Raw genomic sequence first — 20,947 nt, forward strand, 5'->3', positions numbered from 1 at the left:
GTACCATGAGAGGAGTAGAACAGGAAGAAGGCAGAATTGAGACCTTTCAAAGTTTTGGCCCAAGCGAGGGGCCATGGGGGTGTCATTTGAGCTCCCCGCCTCAGGTGCCAAAATGTTGTGGGCCGGCCCTGCTTGGGTAGGTGTCTCATGGTGGCAGTGCAAAGAGAGGCCAACTCTACCAAGAGAAGACTCCACAAATAAATTCTTCCCCACTCCTGCCATCTCCACAGGCGGATTGGGGGAGGGAGGACCCACTATCCAACTCCCTTTGTCCCACGATTACAGCTACAGCAGAATCCACCACCCACGTGTATCTAGTTATAATGGGTAAAAAGTACAGAAAAGCCACACCAGGATGGATTTATTCACTGCCCCTCTTCACTGGAGAGCAAAGAAGTGTATCCCCAATAGCATACTCTGCACCTGTGTTACTAAGAGAGAGATGACTGCCTAGTACCAGTGGGGGAAAAAACAAGCCAAAAGACCACTCGTCTTCTCTGGCTAGGTCTTTGCATGGGCCATGGGGACGAGGTAAGGGAATCCAGCATTACCCCCTCAGGATGTGAACGTTTCTGGGATGGCTTCCTAGTTTTCCTGTGAATTCATCTTCTTTTGGTAAAGCCAAGAGGGGGGTAATGATTTCCACAACATTAAAAAGAGAACACCTGGCCTGATCCCTCCCTGGTGTAAGTGAGCGAAGGCAGTGAGGTGAGTGACGCCCCATTGCACCGAGATCCAATGGTTCATATTCCAGCAGCTGAACCCAACGTGGCATTGCAAGCTGCATGCGAAGGGGTTTTATGCTTTGAGGCCTGGTGGTGAATTGCTCATGCTCTATTCCATCGGGTGTTCTTGACCATGCAATGGCTGAGAATGGGAGAGCATGAGGCACTCCGGTTTGAGCAAACCCACTGGCTTCAGATGATCCCCTCAGGGACACCTGTGCAAACCTGCTGCCTCCTGCAAACAGTTCAGAGGGTGGTGCAGAAGACAGCACAGAGCCCAGCTCCCCCACTGTACTGGCTCTGCTGGGCTGACAGGAATAGAAAGCAGTAAAAAATATACTGTAGGCACCAATGGCTTGATCTGTAGGACTAGCCACTGGAGTAAGCCCTTCCCACGCACCCCTTCCTGGCAGAGCCAGGAGTGGGCTGTCTTGACTCCATCCTTCCCTGCACACCAGACAGTGGGTTAAATAGCATCTTGTGGAGGGCTGCAGTAAATGTTTTCCCTTGCAGAGTGAACAGGGAAGGAGTTCTGAATCTCAGGCCTCCTGGCGCAGTGCAGCAACCTACCTCCATCATGGGAGCTCAGAGCCTGGGCTCCAGCCTGAGCCAGAACGTGTCCACACCAATTAAACAGCCCCTTAGCACCAGCCCTGTAAGCCTGAGTCAGCTGACACGAGCCAGCCACGGGTGTTATGCTGCAGCGTAGACACACCCCTAGGTGCCAACAGTGGATTTGTGTTAAGTTTTAGAATCATAGAATATCAGGGCTGGAAGGGACCTCAGGAGGTCATCTAGTCCAACCCCAACCCCCTGCTCAAAGCAGAACCAATCCCGAGCAATTTCCGGAGCAGATTTTTGCCTGCTGTATAATGTTTCCTTTTCCTTCCATAACACAGTGGGGTTCATTCAAAGGTGAGGCTTGTTGTGTGTGGCTCTGGCTCCAAAGCCCCAGGGGTGTATTCTTCTTGGCTATTTTTGGAATGCTCCTTCGGCCTCCAGGGGAGCACAGTGTGAAAGGATGACACATTGCAGAAGAATTACGGCCTGAGACAAAACTGAGATGTTGCATAATTCCAGCTATTTTCTTCTCTGTTGTACTAAGATGTGCATTGAGATGGATAGGTGAAAAGAGCTTGAAAGCTGCAGGAGTTCTGTCTGTGTCATGCTGTATGGAATCAGAGTCCTTAAATAGGAGATGTTTATTACAGAAAATTGCTACAAATAGACATTTACGCAAATTGACTTCCACCTTTGTCACCCTTGTGGACCAATCACTGGCCCCTTTGAGCACAGAGATGTCTAGTGGCTGAATAGATTGTCAACATATCATGACAATCACATCCATTCAATTCTCAGCATATTAAGAGACTCAGATAATACCAGCACTTTACTCCCTTTCTGCACTGGAGATCAGGGCTGCAATATGGGTAGGGAACAATGGCAAATTGGGCCAGAGTGTCATTTCCAACAAACGCCTTTTGTGCTTTCCCCCATGCTGCCCTCATGTTTAGGAGGTGCTCCCTGGAAACAGCTGCAAAACCTCATCACTGTTCTCCTTCAAGCTCTCCTTTGCCATGATGCCTATAAAAAATGTGACAACTGTTAGACTATCGGTGTGCAGAGGCCAGGGCCCATCATGCTGACCAATGTTGTCTTACACTTCCCTTGTACTCCCCTGTCAGTCTGTAGCTATCTGTTCTCCTGTCTTAGTCCCTACCCCAAAGAGTTTACAATCTGTCTTTCTTTTCCTGGGTCTGGACATCACCCAGTACAATGGGGTCCTAGTCCAGGACTGGTGCCCCTAGATGCTATCGTATTACTAATTATTATTATTATTCCAGAACCACATCAAAGGCCGCAGGAGTACTGTGGGACTGGCAATTAAGTGTTTGTCCCTGCCTGTTCTATGGTTTGGAAAGAGTGCATCTTGCGGAGATGGCAAAAAGAAGATGCAAGTAGTAGAAAATATTATACTGAGGAGAATGGCAGGTGAGCGGAGGGTAGTCAGTGTGCATGGAAAGAATTAGGGGCAAGATGAAGTTGGGGTGCTCAGTGCTAGATAGGCTGGAAAGCGCATGTTTGATGTGGGCTGGACAAGTGAGAAGAATGGGAGAAGAACAACCAGCCCAGAAAGCAGAGGAGGAAAAGGACAGCAAGACAGGATGTGGAAGACTGAGGATATGCTGCAAAGACTCCATCAAGAGAAAGTTGGAGAGAAAAGGCTGGAAGGAGCAGTGAAGAATCCTGAGCCTCTCTGACCTCACGGAAACGGGAAAAGGAGTTGATAAAAAAGAGAGTGATTCCAGAACCACAACAAAATTGCCCCAGGGAGGAAATAGACAAAGTGATAGCTGATCTGGTTGGCTTGGTTTTAAAGCAAATAATTAAGCGCTGAACGCTCAGAAGGAGTTAGGGGTCATGACACTCAGGATCACAATGCCTAACTTTTAGGCACCTGGAAAAAGAGCTGATTCTCAAGACCTGAATTAGTCACCTAAACTCCTATCCAATGGATGGGGACAGACAGGCACATCAGAGTGCAGTTCACAAAAGCCAGCCCACTAGGTGTGGAGATAGCCAGTGGGAGATGCTAAATCTTACCCCGCTCTCAGAGCTTGGCACCTGATGCCAGGCTGCAGGGAGGAACCTAGCTGTGAAGTCAGGGACCCTCTTTAGAGTGAGTGCCTGATGCCATTTTAGCAAGGAATTGGTGGCGAGGTGCCCATCTTTATAACTTTTAGCCCTGTGGTTAGAGAGCATACGTGAGAGGTGGGAGACCCCTGCTCTGGCAGTGAGAGGGGAATCTATGGTAGCCACAGGAGCATTCGTCCCAATGGCTTGCAGGCAGGTGGGTAATTATGCTGTGCCCCGTAAACATTCCCTCTGGAGATTTCGATTGGATGCTGTCAAGGTTCCTCCCCCACTCTGAACTCTAGGGTACAGATGTGGGGACCTGCATGAAAACCTCCTAAACTTACTTTCACCAGCTTAGGTTAAAACTTCCCCAAGGTACAAATTAATTTTATCCTTTGTCCCTGGATCTCCACTGCCACCACCAAACTCTAACTGGGTTTACTGGGAAACATAGTTTGGACACGTCTTTCCCTCCAAAATCCTCCCAACCCTTGCACCCCACTTCCTGGGGAAGGTTTGGTAAAAATCCTTACCAATTTGCACAGGTGACCACAGACCCAAACCCTTGGATCTGAGAACAATGAAAAAGCATTCAGTTTTCTTAGAAGAAGACTTTTAATAGAAGTAAAGAAATCACCTCTGTAAAATCAGGATGGTAGATACCTTACAGGGTAATTAGATTCAAAACATAGAGAATCCCTCTAGGCAAAACCTTAAGTTACAAAAAGGACACACAGACAGGAATAGTCATTCTATTCAGCACAGTTCTTTTCTCAGCCATTTAAAGAAATCATAATCTAACACATACCTAGCTAGATTACTTACTAAAGTTCTAAGACTCCATTCCTGGTCTATCCCCAGCAAAAGCAGCATACAGAGAGACACAGACCCTTTGTTTCTCTCCCTCCTCCCAGCTTTTGAAAGTATCTTGTCTCCTCATTGGTCATTTTGGTCAGGTGCCAGCAAGGTTACCTTTAGCTTCTTAACCCTTTACAGGTGAGAGGATTTTTCCTCTGGCCAGGAGGGATTTTAAAGGGGTTTACCCTTCCCTTTATATTTATGACAGATGCAAACCACTTTTCCTCTCACCCCCTGGTCTGTATTGTTGCTGCTGGCTGTTAAATGTGGTTGTGTCCCATACCAGAGATGGGTGCATTTCAGGGGTGGCCAAAGTGATTGCTACAGACCATGTTGTTGGTAAAAGCTTGCAGTGCATGCTGGGATCCTTCTGGGAGAAAAGCTGTGTGGAAACAGAAGCTTCCCAGAGTACATTGTGAATTAGCAAGCCTCCTGAGTGCTGAGCAACAAAATGGCAGGCCTCACTTATTACGGGGAGGGGAGACAAAGGGTGAAATCCGACTCCACTCAAGTCCTCCAGAGGCTTGGGCATGGGGAGTTTGTTTTAACTTTGAAGTCAGGATGCCTGAGGCGAGACTGCAAGTGCAGGCATCTTTGATGAGGATGAGTGACCTGAGGCCATGAGGACACTGTCTACCTTGGGGCTGGAGCAGATCAGGTGTGTGAATACACTGCACCTAGCTCCTTGGAAAAGTGCCACCCATGTTTCCTGAGGTCGGGTACCAGCTAGACTAACAGCACACCTGGAATCAGGGCTCTGGGGCTGCCCATTCTTCTGGCTGAGCAAACCCCAGGGCCACACCAGGAAAATATTAATCTCTTAGAACTAAAGATGGGGAAAAATCTATTAGGTTGCTCTGTGTCCATCTGATGGGAAGCAGAGCGGGATTGCTCCCTGTGAGGATACACCCAGACCAGCTTTACGTGATCCCAGGGGTGGGGCACTCGCCAATTCCACAGTTAGATCTCAGTCGAGCTGGGAGCCTAGAGCACATGACTGGAGCAGGGCGAATAATGAACACTTCGGCTTGCTGGCAGTTCTGAAAACCATGACAAAAAGGGAACCCCTCATTTTGCGTCAACCTGAAAATAATTTTTTTAGTGAACTGAAAATAGTTTCAGTTTGGGTTGAGTGAAAGGTTCATGCGACCCACAATGAAATGTGGAGTTTAGATTCTGAGCAATAAATAAGGCAATTTCCTAATACCCTGAAGTCATAACAAATTGCCACTGATGTGAGTCACTCCCATCCAGTGCAGAATACACAGAAAGGTTAAGTTGCCCTGTGAAGTTTTACAGGTGAGCAACATTTATTGACCAGCTGATGGCAGTGACAAGCTCTCTAACGAAGCAAGATGTCAGAACACCAGTCCATTGCCCTTGTAAATAAAGAGCAACCTGCGAAGGTATTCAGAGCTGATTTCCTGCTAGGTCTAAGAATGAGCCACAAGAACATAGATGGGGGGATCCACGTGTCTAGCTACAAGGTAGAGATGCCTGTACCAGGCATTTCCTCATTCTATCACCCAACTCCAGCACCTTTGTACCACATTTTCAAAATGTGGGGCCAGATTTTCAGCTTGGCTCCCACTTGGGCACCTGATTAAGGATCAGATTTTCAGACACGTTCAGATTCCATTGTGACACTTAGACCCAGAGTCTCCAAAGTGTCCAGGGGTGCAAGTTGGATACTCAGGTCTTCTGAAAATATGGCCCCAATTATGGGGGCTGAGCCCTTCTGAAAATTCCAGTCTAAGTGCCTACCCTTCACTGCCAAAGCACACACTAGACATGTGCAAAATGGGAACATCATGCACCAGGGCTATGTTTGTCCACAAGCCCCAATTTTGCATGTAGCCTATCACTGTGTGAGTGCAACCTAGGTGCCTTAGGACAAATTGTGCTCTTAGTTACACTGGTGCAAATCAAGAGAAAAATCAATGGTGCAAATTCCAGAAATACACAAGTATGATTGAAAATGAAACCCAGTTCCTTGTCTTGCAACGTAGCTCTTGAATTGGTTTTCATGAATGTTTGCAGTCCATAGACTGTGTTTCAGTCTGCCAGTGAGATGCTTGAACAAAAGTTGATAAACACCAGCAAATCTGCACTGTGGAATAATAATAACCAGCTCTTATAGAGTGCTTTTATCAGTCGATCTCAAAGTGTTTTACATATAAAACTTCATCTTGATGTCTATCCTACGCACACAGATGGCAGCTGCCCTCCGGGGCTCTAGCGGCAAAGGAATCTCACATATAATGATGGGTGCTGGGTTAGATAGAGAAGTGCGTGTATAATAAAATTATACCTACACAGGGAAGAGATTTGTTGGCTGGCTCTTTAAGTTCGCAGACAAAGGCATAACAATATCCAATGGCTGGAAGCTGAAGCTAGACAAATTCAGACTAGAAAAAAGGTGCAAATTTTCAACAGTGAGGGTAATTTATTGGTTTCAGAGTAACAGCCGTGTTAGTCTGTATTCGCAAAAAGAAAAGGAGTACTTGTGGCACCTTAGCGACTAACCAATTTATTTGAGCATGAGCTTTCGTGAGCGAAAGCTCATGCTCAAATAAATTGGTTAGTCTCTAAGGTGCCACAAGTACTCCTTTTCTTTTTGGTGATTTATTGGACCATCTGACCTAGAGATATAGTGAGTTTTCCATCACTTCTGTCTTTAAATCAAGATTGGACGTCTTCTCTAACTCAAACTGGAGTTATGGGCTGGATGCAGAAATCACTGGGTGAGGTTCTATGGCATGTGCTATTCAGGAGGTTGGAGCAGATTATCATAATGGTTCCTTCTGAACTTAAAATCTATGAATCTGTATCAATAGCAGCCATTGGTTTAGCTGAAACTCCGATTTCACTAAAACGTTGTCTCTCCACAACCTTCATACATTCAGGGTTTTCTTACAGATAGCAGCAGGAAAGAAAACCAAACAATCTGAGCATTTTACGTTTTTTGTTTGGGATGTAGAGATGATTTTTAACTGCATCTATCTCACAAGTCTTTCCAACCTCCAAGTAGCTTTTACTTGCGCCCTTGTGGGTGACAACATTGCCTTCTTCTGGCAAACTCAAGAACTGCTCCCATGTGCAAAACTCCATAAAATAAGAAGCTACATCATCAACGCCTGGCGTGGCCAGCTTGTGTAAAAAGCTGGATTTAGAAGGAATACGCAGCCACGTGCATTCGTTTAGCCACCCACATGAAAGGTGAGTAGTGGCTTACAGTGCGACACCAGCACGTGTATAATGTTAGATCGATTTCTTGAATATGTGTGACGTTAATGTTTGCAGTGTGGAATAATACCCGTCAAATTCTTAAAAAGAAAAGGAGGACTTGTGGCACCTTAGAGACTAACCAATTTATTTGAGCATAAGCTTTCGTGAGCTACAGCATCCGACGAAGTGAGCAGTAGCTCACGAAAGCTATCCGATGAAGTGGGCTGGAGCTCACAAAAGCTTATGCTCAAATAAATTGGTTAGTCTCTAAGATGCCACAAGTACTCCTCTTCTTTTTGCGAATACAGACTAACACGGCTGCTACTCTGAAACCTGTCAAATTCTTAACTCTGCTGGACACCAAAAAGCAGGGACTCAATACAGACACATATCTCACATTACAACAATTGGTGATCCACTAACTCTCCTTGTCCTATGACTGCAGAGGTGCTAACTGCTTGCTCCATCTTGAATGGCCTCTTGCAACTCCTTATGCTTAACATTGTATTTAGCTGTGACACTTCTGTGTATTGAGCAGCTGGGCTCCCGCTGGGAGCTCTGTGGGAAGCCCACAGCCTGGGTCATCAGTGCTAGGCAGTGAGGTTCCAGCTGTCGGCACTGCTGGGGCTCACAGCTGGAATGCCCGCCCCTCACTCAGTTTCACAGCTCCTGCTGTCAGTCACCCTGACAGCCAACGGGCAATTCAAGGAACGCAGTGTCTTTACAGACACTGCATCGCCTGAACTAAGTCCATCTAAGCCTTATGCCTCTCACTGAGGTGGCTTTACTAGGCCGGTGTAGCGGGCAAGTTACACTCAGGGGTGGCAGGTTTGTATAATTTTTGGTGGTGCCCAGAACGGGTCCAAGTCCCATCCCCCCACCCCCACCCCACCTAAGGCTCTGGGAGGGAGTTTGGGTGCAGGAGGGGTGCGGGCTCTGGGCTGAGACAGAGGGTTGGGGGGTGGGAGGGGGTGCGAGGCATGGATCTGAGCCAGAGATGAGGAGTTTGGGGTGCAGCAGGCAGGCTGCCCCAGGGCTGGGACCAGAGAGGAGGACTCCTCCCAGCCCTCTCCCCACTGGCAGGAGTGAGCTCTGGGGGAGGGGGAGGAGGAGGAGGCCCCTCCCCACCCCCACCCCAGGCACAACACTCACCCAAGGGCCCCCCCCCCGCTGCATCTCAGGAGGTCCAGCCAGGATAAGCCTCAACCCCTCTGAGTCCCCTGCCGGGGGGGAGAGGAGGTGGCTTCCACGCACCTCCTCCCCTCCTCCCTCTGCAGGCGCAGCAGCCGCCTCACTCTGCCCCCCAGCGCCTCTCCCCCAGCAGCTGGCAAGGGAGCACAGCGCAGAGCTGAAGGGGGCAGCTGCCCGCGGCCTATGGCAGGCAGGGACGCTCCGGGGAGGCGCACAGGGGCAGGCCGGCCCCGAACATTGGTGGTGCCAGGCCCCCCGGGCCCTGAATTTGTTGGAGCCCGGACACCACGGGCCCATACAACTCACTGCCCCTGGTTACAGTGGCAGGAGGAACATGGTAATGTGTACACATTGCTTACATAGTTAGGTCGACGTAAGCTGCCTTACATCGACTTAACTTTGTAATGTAGGCATGCCCTCTGATTACCTTTCCCAGACAGGCAGAAGAGTACTGTGGAGCTCGAAAGCTTGTGTCTTTCACCAACAGAAGTAGTGTCCAATAAACGGTATTTCTTCGCTCACCTTATCTCTGAAGCTAATGCTCATACAAAAGGACCCTTAGTGCTGGCTAGAGTCAGGCAGAGGTTGGCGAGGGGACATGCAAGCTTCCCACACAGCTGTACTCTGCAGCGCCCTCTGCTCTTCCAGCCCTGGGCTCCACCCACACAGCTCTGCCAGTGCACCTCCACCCTGACCATTGAAGTGCTGCCCCCCCAAAAGCTGCCATGCACCTCGGTCCTGGCCTCAGGCACCTGCTGCTATTCCAGCACCAAGCCTGTCGCGAGCAGAGACTAATGAACAGGCCAAGTTGGGCATAATTGTTTTTGGTCGGCCAAAATGAGAATTTTAGCAATTTCCTTTCAGCCTGACAAGGCTGATGATTCCCTCTGAACCTGAAATCTTGCCTTGGGGGCTCAGATTTTGCATGTGGCAGTGGCTGTCACTAAGCATACACTTGTTTGAGGCCCCTGCTCTTGTCCTACCAGGGAGATCTGAGCACTTTCTATCAGTGTCTCACTCCCAGGCAGCAAGAGAGTCCAGGCCCAGCCAATCCTGAGGCCTTGTTTATGTTCTCCTCCCCCAACACCCGCTCTCGTTCTCTGTGCTCTTCCCAATCCTCAGGTCTTCCTTTCCCTGCTACCACTGCCAGGCCTTTTTATTTTAAATAGAGACTGCTCTGCTTGAAGCAAACACCCTCCTTTCCATGCTTCACCTATCTCCTTCTCCTTCATGCCTCTACATATCAACCAAGTCAGCCACTTACTTACCCTTTGAAACCTGGTCTCCCAACCAGGGCTATCTGGCATGCAATCTCTGTACTGCCATGTGCCACTGTAAATCTCCTCCAGGGAGGGATTCTCTTACCTTGTGGGGATTTGAGCAGCAGGAAGCAATAGTTTCCTGTCTCAGGGACACTTTCCGTGCAGTCTCTCCCATCTGAAGGGAACAGATCGGAGATCCACCAAAGCATCTGATATACACACCAAACAGCATTCAGTAATGGGATGGAGTTGAAAGAGTAACCAAGAGGAAAAGCTCCATATCTCAGGTCCATCCAGCCCGTATCCTGAGCCATGCAGACCAGTTAATGGGCCAGATCCTGCTTTGGAGCTACATCAAATTACAGCAACAGAGGATCTGGCCGTATATAATTTCCTCTGATGGGCTGATTCTGGTCTCCAGCTAGCTCAGCAGCTATTGTCACTTTCAGAGTCCACATTAAGCAATGCTGCCATCTAGTGGTTGATTCATACTTGATTTTCCTATACTCTTGCCCTTATTATTAGGGACCTACTAAATTCATGGCCATGAAAACCAAGTCATGGACCGTGAAATCTGATCTCCCACCGTGAAATCTGGTCTTTTCTGTGCTTTTACCCTATACTATACAGATTTCACAGGGGAGACCAGCATTTCTCAGATTGGGGTCCTGACCCAAAAGGGAATTGCAGGGGAGTCACAAGGTTATTTTTTGGGGGGGAGGGGGAGTCATGGTATTGCCACCCTTACTTCTACACTGCCTTCAGAGCTGGGCTCCCGGCCAGCAGCCGCCGCTCTCCAGCTACCCAGCTCTCAAGGCAGCACCGCCGCCAGCAGCAGCGCAGAAGAAAGGGTAAAAGTACAGCAACACCCCCTACAATAACCTTGTGACCCCCCCTGCCCACAACTCCTTTTCGGGTCAGGACCCCTACAATTACAACACCGTGAAATTTCAGATTGAAATAGCTGAAATCATGAAATTTGCGATTTTTAAAATCCTATGGCTGTGAAACTGACCAAAATGGATCGTGAATTTGGTGGGGCCCTACTTATTATTAATGATTATTGCTTTATTAGTTGCACTCCATTAGTGCCTCAAAGCACCATTCGTGGATCAGGACCCACTGCACTAGGTGCTGTACAAACACAGAACAAAAAGATGGTCCCTGTCCCAGAGAATTTACCATCTAGGAAAACTTCTGTTGGTGGGAGAGACAGGCTGCCAAGCCACCCAGAGCTCTTCTTCAGGGCTGAGAAAGGTGCTCCCAGCTTCACAGCAAAATGAACAGTGGAACAGATTGTTTAGCATAAGTAGTTAGCACATATTGCAAGGGACCTTTCAAGATAGAGTGGCCCGTTAACACCTCTGCAGTCATAGGACAAAGAGTGTGTGTGTGTGTGTGGGGGGGGTTAATGGGTAGCAGATTGTTGTAATAAGCCATAAATACAGTGTCTCTGTTCAGTCCCTGATTTTTCAGTGTCTAGCAGAGTTATGAATTTAAGCTCCCATGTGTTGTGCAGGTTTCCTTTGAGGATGAAGCCTGGTATGTCCCACTATATCAGGAGCCTGGCAGAATGGACATAGACACAAGCTGATGTGTTCTCAGTTTGCAAACCCCAAACCCCATCCTACAATACATTGCAAATGAACAAAGCAAAATCATGGCCTCCTCTGCTTGCCTCTAGTGTTGAGGGGGTTGGGGGGTGATGGAAAAAGGAGCGTGACTAATGCTTCACTCTGTCGACAGCCAAGTCAGTGCGGTAGTTGGAAACCTCAATCAGGTTTTCATCAGGGTCTCGGAAGTAGATGGATGTGATTGGCCCAATGGCACCGGTTCTGGGCACTGGGCCTTCTTCAATAGTCACACCACAGGCCTGGAAGGAGAGGGAAGGTATGTTTGGTTTTCAGCATTAACAATGGTTTTCTAAGGGGCTTGCTCCCAGTCCTCCCTCCTTCCCCCCCACCCCTGCCCCCAGGCAGATGGTGGAGCCATTGTCCAAGCACCTCTCTGGCCATGGTTGTTCTGATTTAACAGTGCTGCCGTGCATTTCCCAAGGAGAGGGGCAGATGGTGAAGAGGACCTAGAAAAGCACTAGGTGTTGCCAAGCAGGGCGCTAGCTGCTCTTCAGCCCTGTGATCCCAGCCTGTGGCACTTGATGGCTGCACCTCCTGGCAGACAAACTGTTCAGCATTCAGCACTAGAAAGGGGAACAGGACACAACCCATAGATTCAGGTTCACTGGTGAGCTAAGCCAGGCTTTGCCTATTAAAGGCTATTATTGCATTAACCCCTTATTCTGCCAAGTCCCTGGGTTTATCTGTCCATGGGCAGGGGGTGTGGGTGTAGGAAGCAGAGAGTCACACAGGTAATGAAAAAACAACGAGGAGGACTTGTGGCACCTTAGAGACTAACACATTTATTTGGGCATAAACTTTCGTGGGCTAAAACCCACTCCTCATTGTTTTTGCTGATACAGACTAACACAGCTACCACTCTGAAACCTGTCACCACACAGGTAATGAAATAGACCTTCAAGAAGACACAGGTATAACTGCCCCTCCCATACTGCTTAGATTAGATCCCATACTGGATTAGAGTAGGGTCTTGGATTTCCCAGGTGGGTGGCTGGGTGACAGATCTCATGCTGGATAGTAAGAAAATCTGAAATCTCCCAATCTCCAGTTCCATATGGTGACTTCCTTGAGAACATCTAAATTCATCTTACTCATGTGCTTAAGCTCATGTGCTCTCTGCTCTGAGTGACTTCCATGGACTTTGGACCCCTAATGAAGAGAATCCCCTTGAGTTCAGTGGCAAATGCTCTGCAGACCTGCGCAACCGGCTAGGCCGTCAGTTGCCCCTGACAGTGATCCATACAGCACAGCACTGCTGATGTGACTCCTTGTTCCTTATGACTTCCTTGTGCTGTCGAGCAGAGAAGATAAAGAGACACACAACTGAGCTAGGTTGGACTGCAAAGCATTGTGGGTGGATGGGGCTGGACATATGGTGTATGGACAGAAAGAAGGGGCCAATTACATAGACTAGTAGGTGATGGGTTTGATGTTCTGAAGGCAAGCAATAAACAACACTGGCCAGTGATATTTTGGCAGGTACTGGGTTCTTCTTTCCCAGGCCTGGGGGTTCTCTATGGCTCTGTCACCTTACCTCATCCCTGACCTGAAATACGCACCACTGTTCTAGTCCTGCCCTTAGTCTCCCTTCACCACAGCTCTGCGGATGCCCTTCAATTCTGTCTCACAGCTCCCCCAGCTATTCCAGTCCGGGGTTCCCCAGGCACGTCTCTGCTGCTGACCTGCAGCTCCATCTGCTATTCCAGGCCTGGGGTTCCCACGCACAGTTCTGATGATGCCCCTCAATCCTGCCCCATAGACCCTGCCCTGCCCCCAAACGTCCTGCTACCCCAGCGCTGAACCTGTTATACAGAGATTTTCAAATGTAACATGTTTCAAATGTTATACAGAGATTGCAAATTTGAGGTTTTGTGATATAGAGCAGTACAAAGCCAGGAGATTCATGCTCACACACTGAACTCCAGGTGTCTGGTTCTCCTCTTCCTTACAACCCCTTTGATCTGAGTGGAATTACTCCTGATTTACACTGCTGTAAGCACAAGCTGAATTGGGCACCAGGTCTCCAAGATGACAGGGAAGTTCGCTAGCCCTTACCCTACCACACCTCTGGGTTTATTCATTCACATCAGGCCCATGGCAGTATCCCATGAGACATGTGGCCACTTGGGTGAAACACAGTTTGCCCAACCTTCAGGTGTCCCACTAGCTGGTCTAGCGAGGCGTCTGTGATCAGGCAGACGTCTATGGAACCAGGAACTGGTCTGTGAGCCTTGGGTTCAAACTCCTTCCCAGCCTCGTGGAGGTTAAACTTTTGGTTCCCAAAACGTAGTGCTTTCCGGTTGCCCTGTCACCAAGGGAAGGAGAGGATTAATGTACTGCCACACAGAGACCTCCCTCTCTGAATGCCAGGATTGCAAGAAAAACCCTGGGCTGGGGAGTGAGCCACCAGGGATACTGCTCTGAGAGAACAGGAAAAGTCTCCTTTGACAGGTAGGAGGAGTGTTCCATTTCTGTACTCAGTATCACCCCCTTGTGGAAAGCAAGTGGAACTTCTGTTCCATAGCACAACAAGGGACACAGGAGTGAGATCTTAGCACTGCTATAGCTTTACAGACATGGGAGGAGAGGGAGACTTTCAAAGGCCCAAATGACAGTTTGGTGCCTAACTGCTGCTACACATGTCTTTGGAAATGTCACCCAGGAACTAACCAGCCCTCCCAGTGGCTCTGTGAGGTCAAGCTGGTTTTTAAAAAAAGTGAATTTAAACAAACAAACAAAAATGGATTTCAGTTTTTTGGTCCAAATTTGAAACTTTGCTGAAATGTCTAACTTCAAAGCTCTGCAAGCTGCTCTAGAACTGGGGGGAATACACAGGAGAAATTGTGTAATGGTGGATTTTATTTATTCATTATTTTATTTATTGCATTGTCCTAATAGGCTACTCAGACAAAGTTTTAAAACTCTGTGGGAATTTGTTATGTACAATACGGTAGTTAATTTACTTCAAGATGTACCAATGAGAACAGATACACAGCGTCACTGGTGTACAGAGCCCTCACCTCCAATCACGTACCGCGTGGGTTCAGTTGCCCAGCAACTGTCCGGTCTAACTGAGCTCAGAAGTTAGTCAGGGTTTTTTTTTTTTTTTTCAGCTGTGTACATCACACTATAACTATATCTGTATGTAACAGTGAAATATAGAGAGATGGCTAAAGACAGGTAGTGTTAAAGAAGAACACTTCAAGTGTCAGTGAGCAGAAGGGCAGGGGTATGCGGGCAGCTGGTAGATGCAATAAGAAAAGTTTGGGAACCTCTGCTCTAGGGGCAGGTTCTTCCATTATTTCCTGCTGTAGGGTCTTCTGTACCTGCCTCTGACTAAGCTGCTGCTGACTTATGTCAGAGACAGGACACTCAGTCAGATGGGCCATGGGCTGACAGTTCCTACAATCCTCACTCTACAGATGGGGAAAATAGAGATGCCTTGCTCACTGTGACGCAATAAGTTAGTGGCAGAAGCAGGACTAGAACACAGGACTTTTCATATCCCAGCTCCGTCCTGCTCCTCAGATTACCTTGAAAGTGACCACTTCCATACCCAGGACTTTGGAATAAAAGCCTACGGTGTCCTCAATGTTCTTCACAGTCAGCACCAGATGATCCAGTCGCTGGATAAGACATGGAAAGGGGCCCTCACGCTTCTCCTGCCAGGACATCATCTGAGAGCCAGGAACCAGAGACTAAAACGGAGTAGAAATAAGTTTAGTGAGATGCAGGGACAAGCTACCAGATCATTTCCTAGTTGGGCTGGCTGGGGACATGGGGCTAATTAAATGGAAGCAGAAGCCAAAGTTGGTTTTCTTTCGGCCTGTGTCTGGCACATGAAAAATATGTTCTCCTCCTTCAGATGCTTCCTCAAGACCCACCTGTCTTGTGATGCCCGATCCAAAGCCTACTGAAATTAATGAGAGACTTTCCATTGATGTCAATGGACTTAGAGTCAGTCCCTAGAAGAATCAGCCAGTGAGTGAGGGCTAGGAACATGGGCAGATGGGATGGCTGACACTTACCCTATCAACATATGATACAGTAATGAGGCAATCCTGCCTGGAGCACGTGCCTGAGGCAGGCCGTGGCACTACAACTGTGTCTGCCTCAGTTTCCCCTCTCAGCTAACCCAATAACTTCACTTCAGGCTCTCTTGACATTGTAATACCCTCCTTTGGGTTAGTTTGTTATAAAAGCTTTGTGCAATGCAGTACATAACACAAATCCAAACCATATAGTCCATTTCTCAACCCAGTGCAAGCAGTCATGAAAGTTCAAGACGTCTCTTCCCTTGCCCCACATACCACCCCTGTTACCTGTCAGCTCTGTGTTCTTGGGGAACCAGGGCACAGTACCCAGCCTGTCTGACTCACAAAGGACCCGCCCCCCACCCCCAGCCTCTGCTTGAACCGAAACCGATCAGAAGAAAGACTTACAAAAAGCAATGAAAAGGCAGTGGGAGACACACCTAAACCCCTGGGACAAGGGTGACAGGATGAAGAAAGCTCCCTTAGCCTCATTTGCATTGAAGATGGGTCAGGGAGGCATCTCCATTAGCATACAGAATGGAGAACAGAGATTCCAAGGCAAGAACCACACGGACCTCTGGGACCAGAAAAGCAGGGAAGCACTGCATGATGGGGGATCTCTGCTCCAGATGTTAATGAACCCACGTCTGCACACACCCAGCTCAGTAGTTACCAGACCCATTCTAGTAATAAATCCTTTATTGGTGTCCAAAATACTGAAGCTGCCTAATTGCATTGTGAGCTCCCTTGAAAGAACACCGCCCATAGCCAGGAATGATCAGTTCCTATTGTCTAGCTCAGTGGTTTTCAAACTTTTTTTCTGGTGACCCAGTTGAAGAAAATTGTTGATGCCTGTGACCCAACGGAGCTGAGGATGAGGGGTTAGGTGTGGAAGGGGGTTCAGGGCTGGAGCAGGGGGCTGGGGTGTGGGAGGGGGTCAGGGCTCTGGGCTGGGGGTGTGGGCTCTGGGGTGGGACCTGGGATGAGGGGGTTGGGGTGCAGGAAGAGTGTGAAGCTGGTGCTCTGGGCGGGGGCAGTGCACAGAGCCCCGTGGTCCCCCTGCCTATGAGCTGGACCTGCTGCTGGCTGCTTCTGGGTAGGGACTACTAGTTTTACTACTGGTTTTTACTGGCCAGCTGCCAGGGTCCCTGGGTGCAGAGCAAGGTGACCCAGTGCCTTGCATTCCATGACCCAGTACTGGGTCGCAGCCCGAACTTTGAAAACCACTGGTCTAGCCTGAGCAAAACAACTTTGGTATACTCCCTTGAGCCATCAGTTTACCCATAAACAAACATAGTGTTCTCCCTTGAACCATTATTGTTTCCCTACAAAAACCCCTACTCACACACAAGTAAGGGTTCTGATGCCTAGATCCAAACTCTGCATCCGTTCCGTTGGGACTTCATCTTCTCCTGATTGATTGTGCTGGGGGCTCTGCCTGTCTCCAGCACTCTGGACTCTCAGATACCACCACCACCTGGGGACCCCGACCAGTTCAAGCTTCACGGAGTGGTGAGAACCCAACTCTCTCTCTCTCTGCTTTTTTTCTACTCTAGGTATAGCTTTCTAACCCAGGCTTGTGTGATCAGTTATAGTGTTCTAAACCTGACTTTTGTAATAAAATTTAAGCTGGATTTAATATTGTAACTGTTTTGTTTGTTTGGCTCTCTTTGGATGGTTATTACCTGGCAATAGATAACTTTTATGGTTCAGCTGGTTGCTTTCCCTCTCTCTCTCCCTCTCTCTCTTGTGTTTTTGGCTTCCCCATTTACTCTGCAGCAACACTCCTCTTACCTAAGCTAAAGATCCCTGTAGTGCCCAAAACTCCTGTGGGGTTTGCTCATCCAGTGAGTTACTTCCGGAACAATTGTAACGTGAAAGTGGGGATAGGGACGTGCGGAACCTGGGACATATGAGGGTGGCATCTTGGAAGTGCCACTTGACCCAGGCTGCTGAGTCCAGGGGCATATAAGGGGTCAGCTTGGAAGTGCTGATTCACCCAGTCTGCTCAGACGGGCTCTGTTCATGTGTGTGTGTGTTCATCTGATTCTGGGGCTGGAGGAACCCGGCCCTGGGGAACCTAGGTCCTGCAGGATAGCTCCATTGGGAGGGGACTTGCAGAAGGGAGAAGTAGAGCTCTATATGAACACACAAGTGACACAAGCAGTACATTGATAGAATTACGGCACCTCCCCTCCCAAAGAGTAACCCTAATAAATAAGTGTACCCTAAAGTCACGGGCAAATCTGGTAACACCTCTCATTGCCTTCAGCCATGCCTGGACTCTCTATTAGTCTTCTTCTGTCCTTCTGCCACCTCAGCCTTTCCAAGTGGACTGAAACTCTGCTCTTCCTACTGGGAACCCCCGGTGATACCCTGTCCCGCATATGACCCCCTGTACACCATGTTCACCACTTTTGTAAGGTTATGATATATTTTGTACAAAGTATGCCTTCTGAGGTATCATTTGCAAACTCATAATCTGCTGAATATTACCATCCCATTGAAATGTGTGTAAACTCACTGCATGTAAAATTATGAGATTTCGCTATATGATTGTTACTGAAATATGTTGTAGTTCTTGGTAACACCCACTAACTATTTTCTCAGAGACAAAGGCGCATTAGCACACCAGAGACAGGCCATTTACAAATGGCTTCTGAGCTCAAAAAGGTTGTGAACCACTGCCCTACAGCACAGGGCTCCCTATTACGCTTAGAGAAAAACAGATTAACAGCAGATTTAAGTTACTTGACTCAGTAAAGCAAAATGTTTGTTTCTCCAGTGACTGGGAATGCTTCTGAGTCAACCTGCAGAAGGAAAATAGCACTTTTGGGGATTTGAGAGGTTTTCATTTCATTTTCAGATTGATTTTACAGGAGATATTCAGGTCTTGTCTAGTGTGGAAGACTCTATGTAACACTGAAGAACCAGGAAGAGTATGCCAGCATCCATAAAATATAAGCAAAACCTCTTTAATCAAAAGGGGAAATAGATTTAATTCAAAATGCTAAACTCTTTGTGTTTATATCTGTTTAACTCAAACACTCAATTAACAGTCAGGAAAAAGTGCTCTTTGTTAAAGGTCCGACACTTGAATTAAGTTCTGACACAAGTCATAATCCTCTTCTCTGAGGCCCTCAACTAGTCCCCCAGCAAAACCAACATGCAGTAGACACAACACTTCTGATTTTTCTAAGGTTAAAAAAAACAACAATGGGGGAAAGTAAACCCTCCCAGCCCTTTCCATTACACAGTGACAAAAACACCACCAATAATCCCATAACTTTTTATCTGGGGCCAGCCATGAAATAAATAAATCAAGGCATTGAGACACAATAGGGGATGATGTAATTGCCATATGAACTATATTGATCGTTTATGCAGTATGTGACTCTTTATACACACTCACTGAACTCCCGTTTTATAAGTACACTGGCATGTCTCAAGGTTATCCTGCACCATAGTAAAAGTCCCGGTAGCCCACCTATGCTAGCCCTCCCACTGGTGCAGCTCCAGCAGTGAGTTGAGTTTAAGAAAAATGATAGTATAGACAGGTTTCAGAGTAGCAGCCCTGTATAGCATAGATAAGGTTTCCAAGTCCTGCCCAGCCTGGCGTGAGCTGACTGTAAAACCTGGCCCAGATTCCCAGAAGGCAAACCTGGGCAAGTCTCCTCTTTGTTCATGTCAAAGTCACAGTCTGGGATTTGGAGGCGATATCCCGAGGTCACCAGAGTTACAAAGGCAGAAAGAATTTCCCAAATAATATACGCAAGGCTTCAGAATTATCCAGATCTGTGGCTCTCCTGCTGTTTGCACTAATTACAGTGAAAAGCTGTGTGACACTGCCGTTAAAAATTCACCGGCACTTCCTTGAGCTGGCATTTGAAAATGCTGAATCAAACACCCTTTAGATTGAATGCAGTCTCTGCAAAGTCCCATGAATGCCTGTGGACCTGCGTATGTAGCACTCAGAATCCTGATACATTGGCTTTGCTTTCTGGTGTTTGCAAGAGCTGATTTTCAGTAGAGCAAGCACTCAGGATGTTTGCTGTCTGAAGACACAGCTTGTCTCTGCAATCTTCCCCCCAGCCCTAGCCTCAGAACCATTTGCAGAGTCACTGTCTGCGCCTCTAGAGTTAATATTTAAGTGTCTGCTCTCAGCAAATGAACATGAGTGAAATGTTGGTAGGGAAAAAAAGGCAGAGTACCTGTACGCAGTGAAGACAGGCAAGCTCAGCAAAACAGCCTGAAAGAACACTGTCCCCTCCAGCTAACCACTTCTTGGTCCCCAGAGCTGAGCTGTGCTGGGAGCAGAGTTCCCAAGGAAAAGAGACAGAGCGAGTAGAAATAAAAGCCCGACTCCTGAAAGCTGCTCCCTCCCCTCCGTGAAGACCTTGGTTTCTGTTCGCATAAAGCAGCTGACCAGGTTGGGGTCAAAGATCTCAGCCATTTCCCCAGCTTTATGAGTAACACACACTTGCTTCTAAAATAAAGAATGCAGGCTCCCTGTGAAATAACACAGGCTACAGGGCGCTCCCGGAAAACAGAAACTGGGGCACACAGCTATAGTTCTTGGGCTTACCCCAGCTGGGCAGGATATGCCTGCCTGGGAATCACCAGGTGCATCCTACTCCTTCCCTGCCTCCAGGGGGCGCTCTGTGCCTCTGAGACAGGCAAAGGCCATATTGCCCCATCAGGCTGTGTGCACACACAGTGCCCCCCAGGGACACTAGAGCATCAATGAGGTGGGAAGGAATTGCCCAATCCCTGCAATTATGCACAGTCAAACAGGTTCATGGTGGTACTTGCTGATGTCCTGTCCACTGTAGAGTTCCACACGTTCCCAGTGGCAGTGCTAAAAGGGCTTCAACAAAGCCTGAGTGAGTACTACTGAGTTTAGAGTTTCTGGGTGTGGCATCCATGTCCCCTGGACTGCAGGATCCCTCTCCAAGCAGCCACACTGGCTACTGATTAACCTGAGTAGAACCTCTAGACTTTTCTCCACTTTGTTCAAGATTCTCCACTCTCTGGCTCTGCCTTATCTGTGTGATTTGATCCATGCTGCTCTCCCTGCCCTCTGAGCTCATGGTTCATCATGGCGTAACTCCAGCTCCATGCCAATGATGTCAGTGGAACTACTCCTGCCTAAAACTGGAGCGACAAACTTGTGTGCCATGCCTGAGGTGCTATTCTCAACTTCTCAGCTCATCAGTTCTCTGGGCTTCTCTTCGCTCACCCGAAGCTGGCAGAATGCGCTCCCATTTGACCTTCATGCCACTGACTCTGTTAGCCTTTTAAAGGTCAGACTTAAAACCCTGCACTTCCACCCAGTTAATTCTGGTCTCACGTCCTGCACTTGTCATCTTCTTTGATAG

The 20,947-nt window shown here is 48.1% G+C and overlaps 1 protein-coding gene across 3 annotated transcripts; it reads right to left on the bottom strand.

The window, feature by feature from the left end:
- Positions 1 to 7,604: 7,604 nt before the first annotated feature.
- Positions 7,605 to 20,215, bottom strand: GLOD5 (glyoxalase domain containing 5). Of its 3 annotated transcripts, none has more exons than XM_073360682.2 (4): positions 20,155 to 20,215; positions 15,069 to 15,233; positions 13,685 to 13,840; positions 7,605 to 11,774 (listed from the first exon to the last, which is right to left on the bottom strand). In XM_073360682.2, the coding sequence occupies exons 2-4, from the start codon at positions 15,210 to 15,212 to the stop codon at positions 11,625 to 11,627; spliced, it is 450 nt and encodes a 149-aa protein (XP_073216783.1). In that variant the 5' UTR covers positions 15,213 to 15,233; positions 20,155 to 20,215; the 3' UTR covers positions 7,605 to 11,624. The 3 variants fall into 3 exon arrangements, with proteins under 3 accessions (XP_073216783.1, XP_073216781.1, XP_073216782.1); XM_073360680.2 differs by lacking the exon at positions 20,155 to 20,215 and adding an exon at positions 19,781 to 19,961; XM_073360681.2 differs by lacking the exon at positions 20,155 to 20,215 and adding an exon at positions 16,915 to 16,999.
- Positions 20,216 to 20,947: the final 732 nt, after the last annotated feature.

Source organism: Lepidochelys kempii, chromosome 9, assembly GCF_965140285.1.
Source record: "Lepidochelys kempii isolate rLepKem1 chromosome 9, rLepKem1.hap1, whole genome shotgun sequence".
NCBI lineage: Eukaryota > Metazoa > Chordata > Testudines > Cheloniidae > Lepidochelys > Lepidochelys kempii.

Bases quoted from the DNA above. Each gene is read 5' to 3' on its own strand.
- GLOD5 (XM_073360682.2), bottom strand. From the start codon at position 15,212: ATGATGTCCTGGCAGGAGAAGCGTGAGGGCCCCTTTCCATGTCTTATC. The intron at 13,841-15,068 runs GTAATCTGAGGA...CCTTGGTGACAG, and splicing joins TGGAAGTGGTCACTTTCAAG to GGCAACCGGAAAGCACTACG. The intron at 11,775-13,684 runs GTTGGGCAAACT...CTCTCCTTCCAG, and splicing joins AGCTAGTGGGACACCTGAAG to GCCTGTGGTGTGACTATTGA.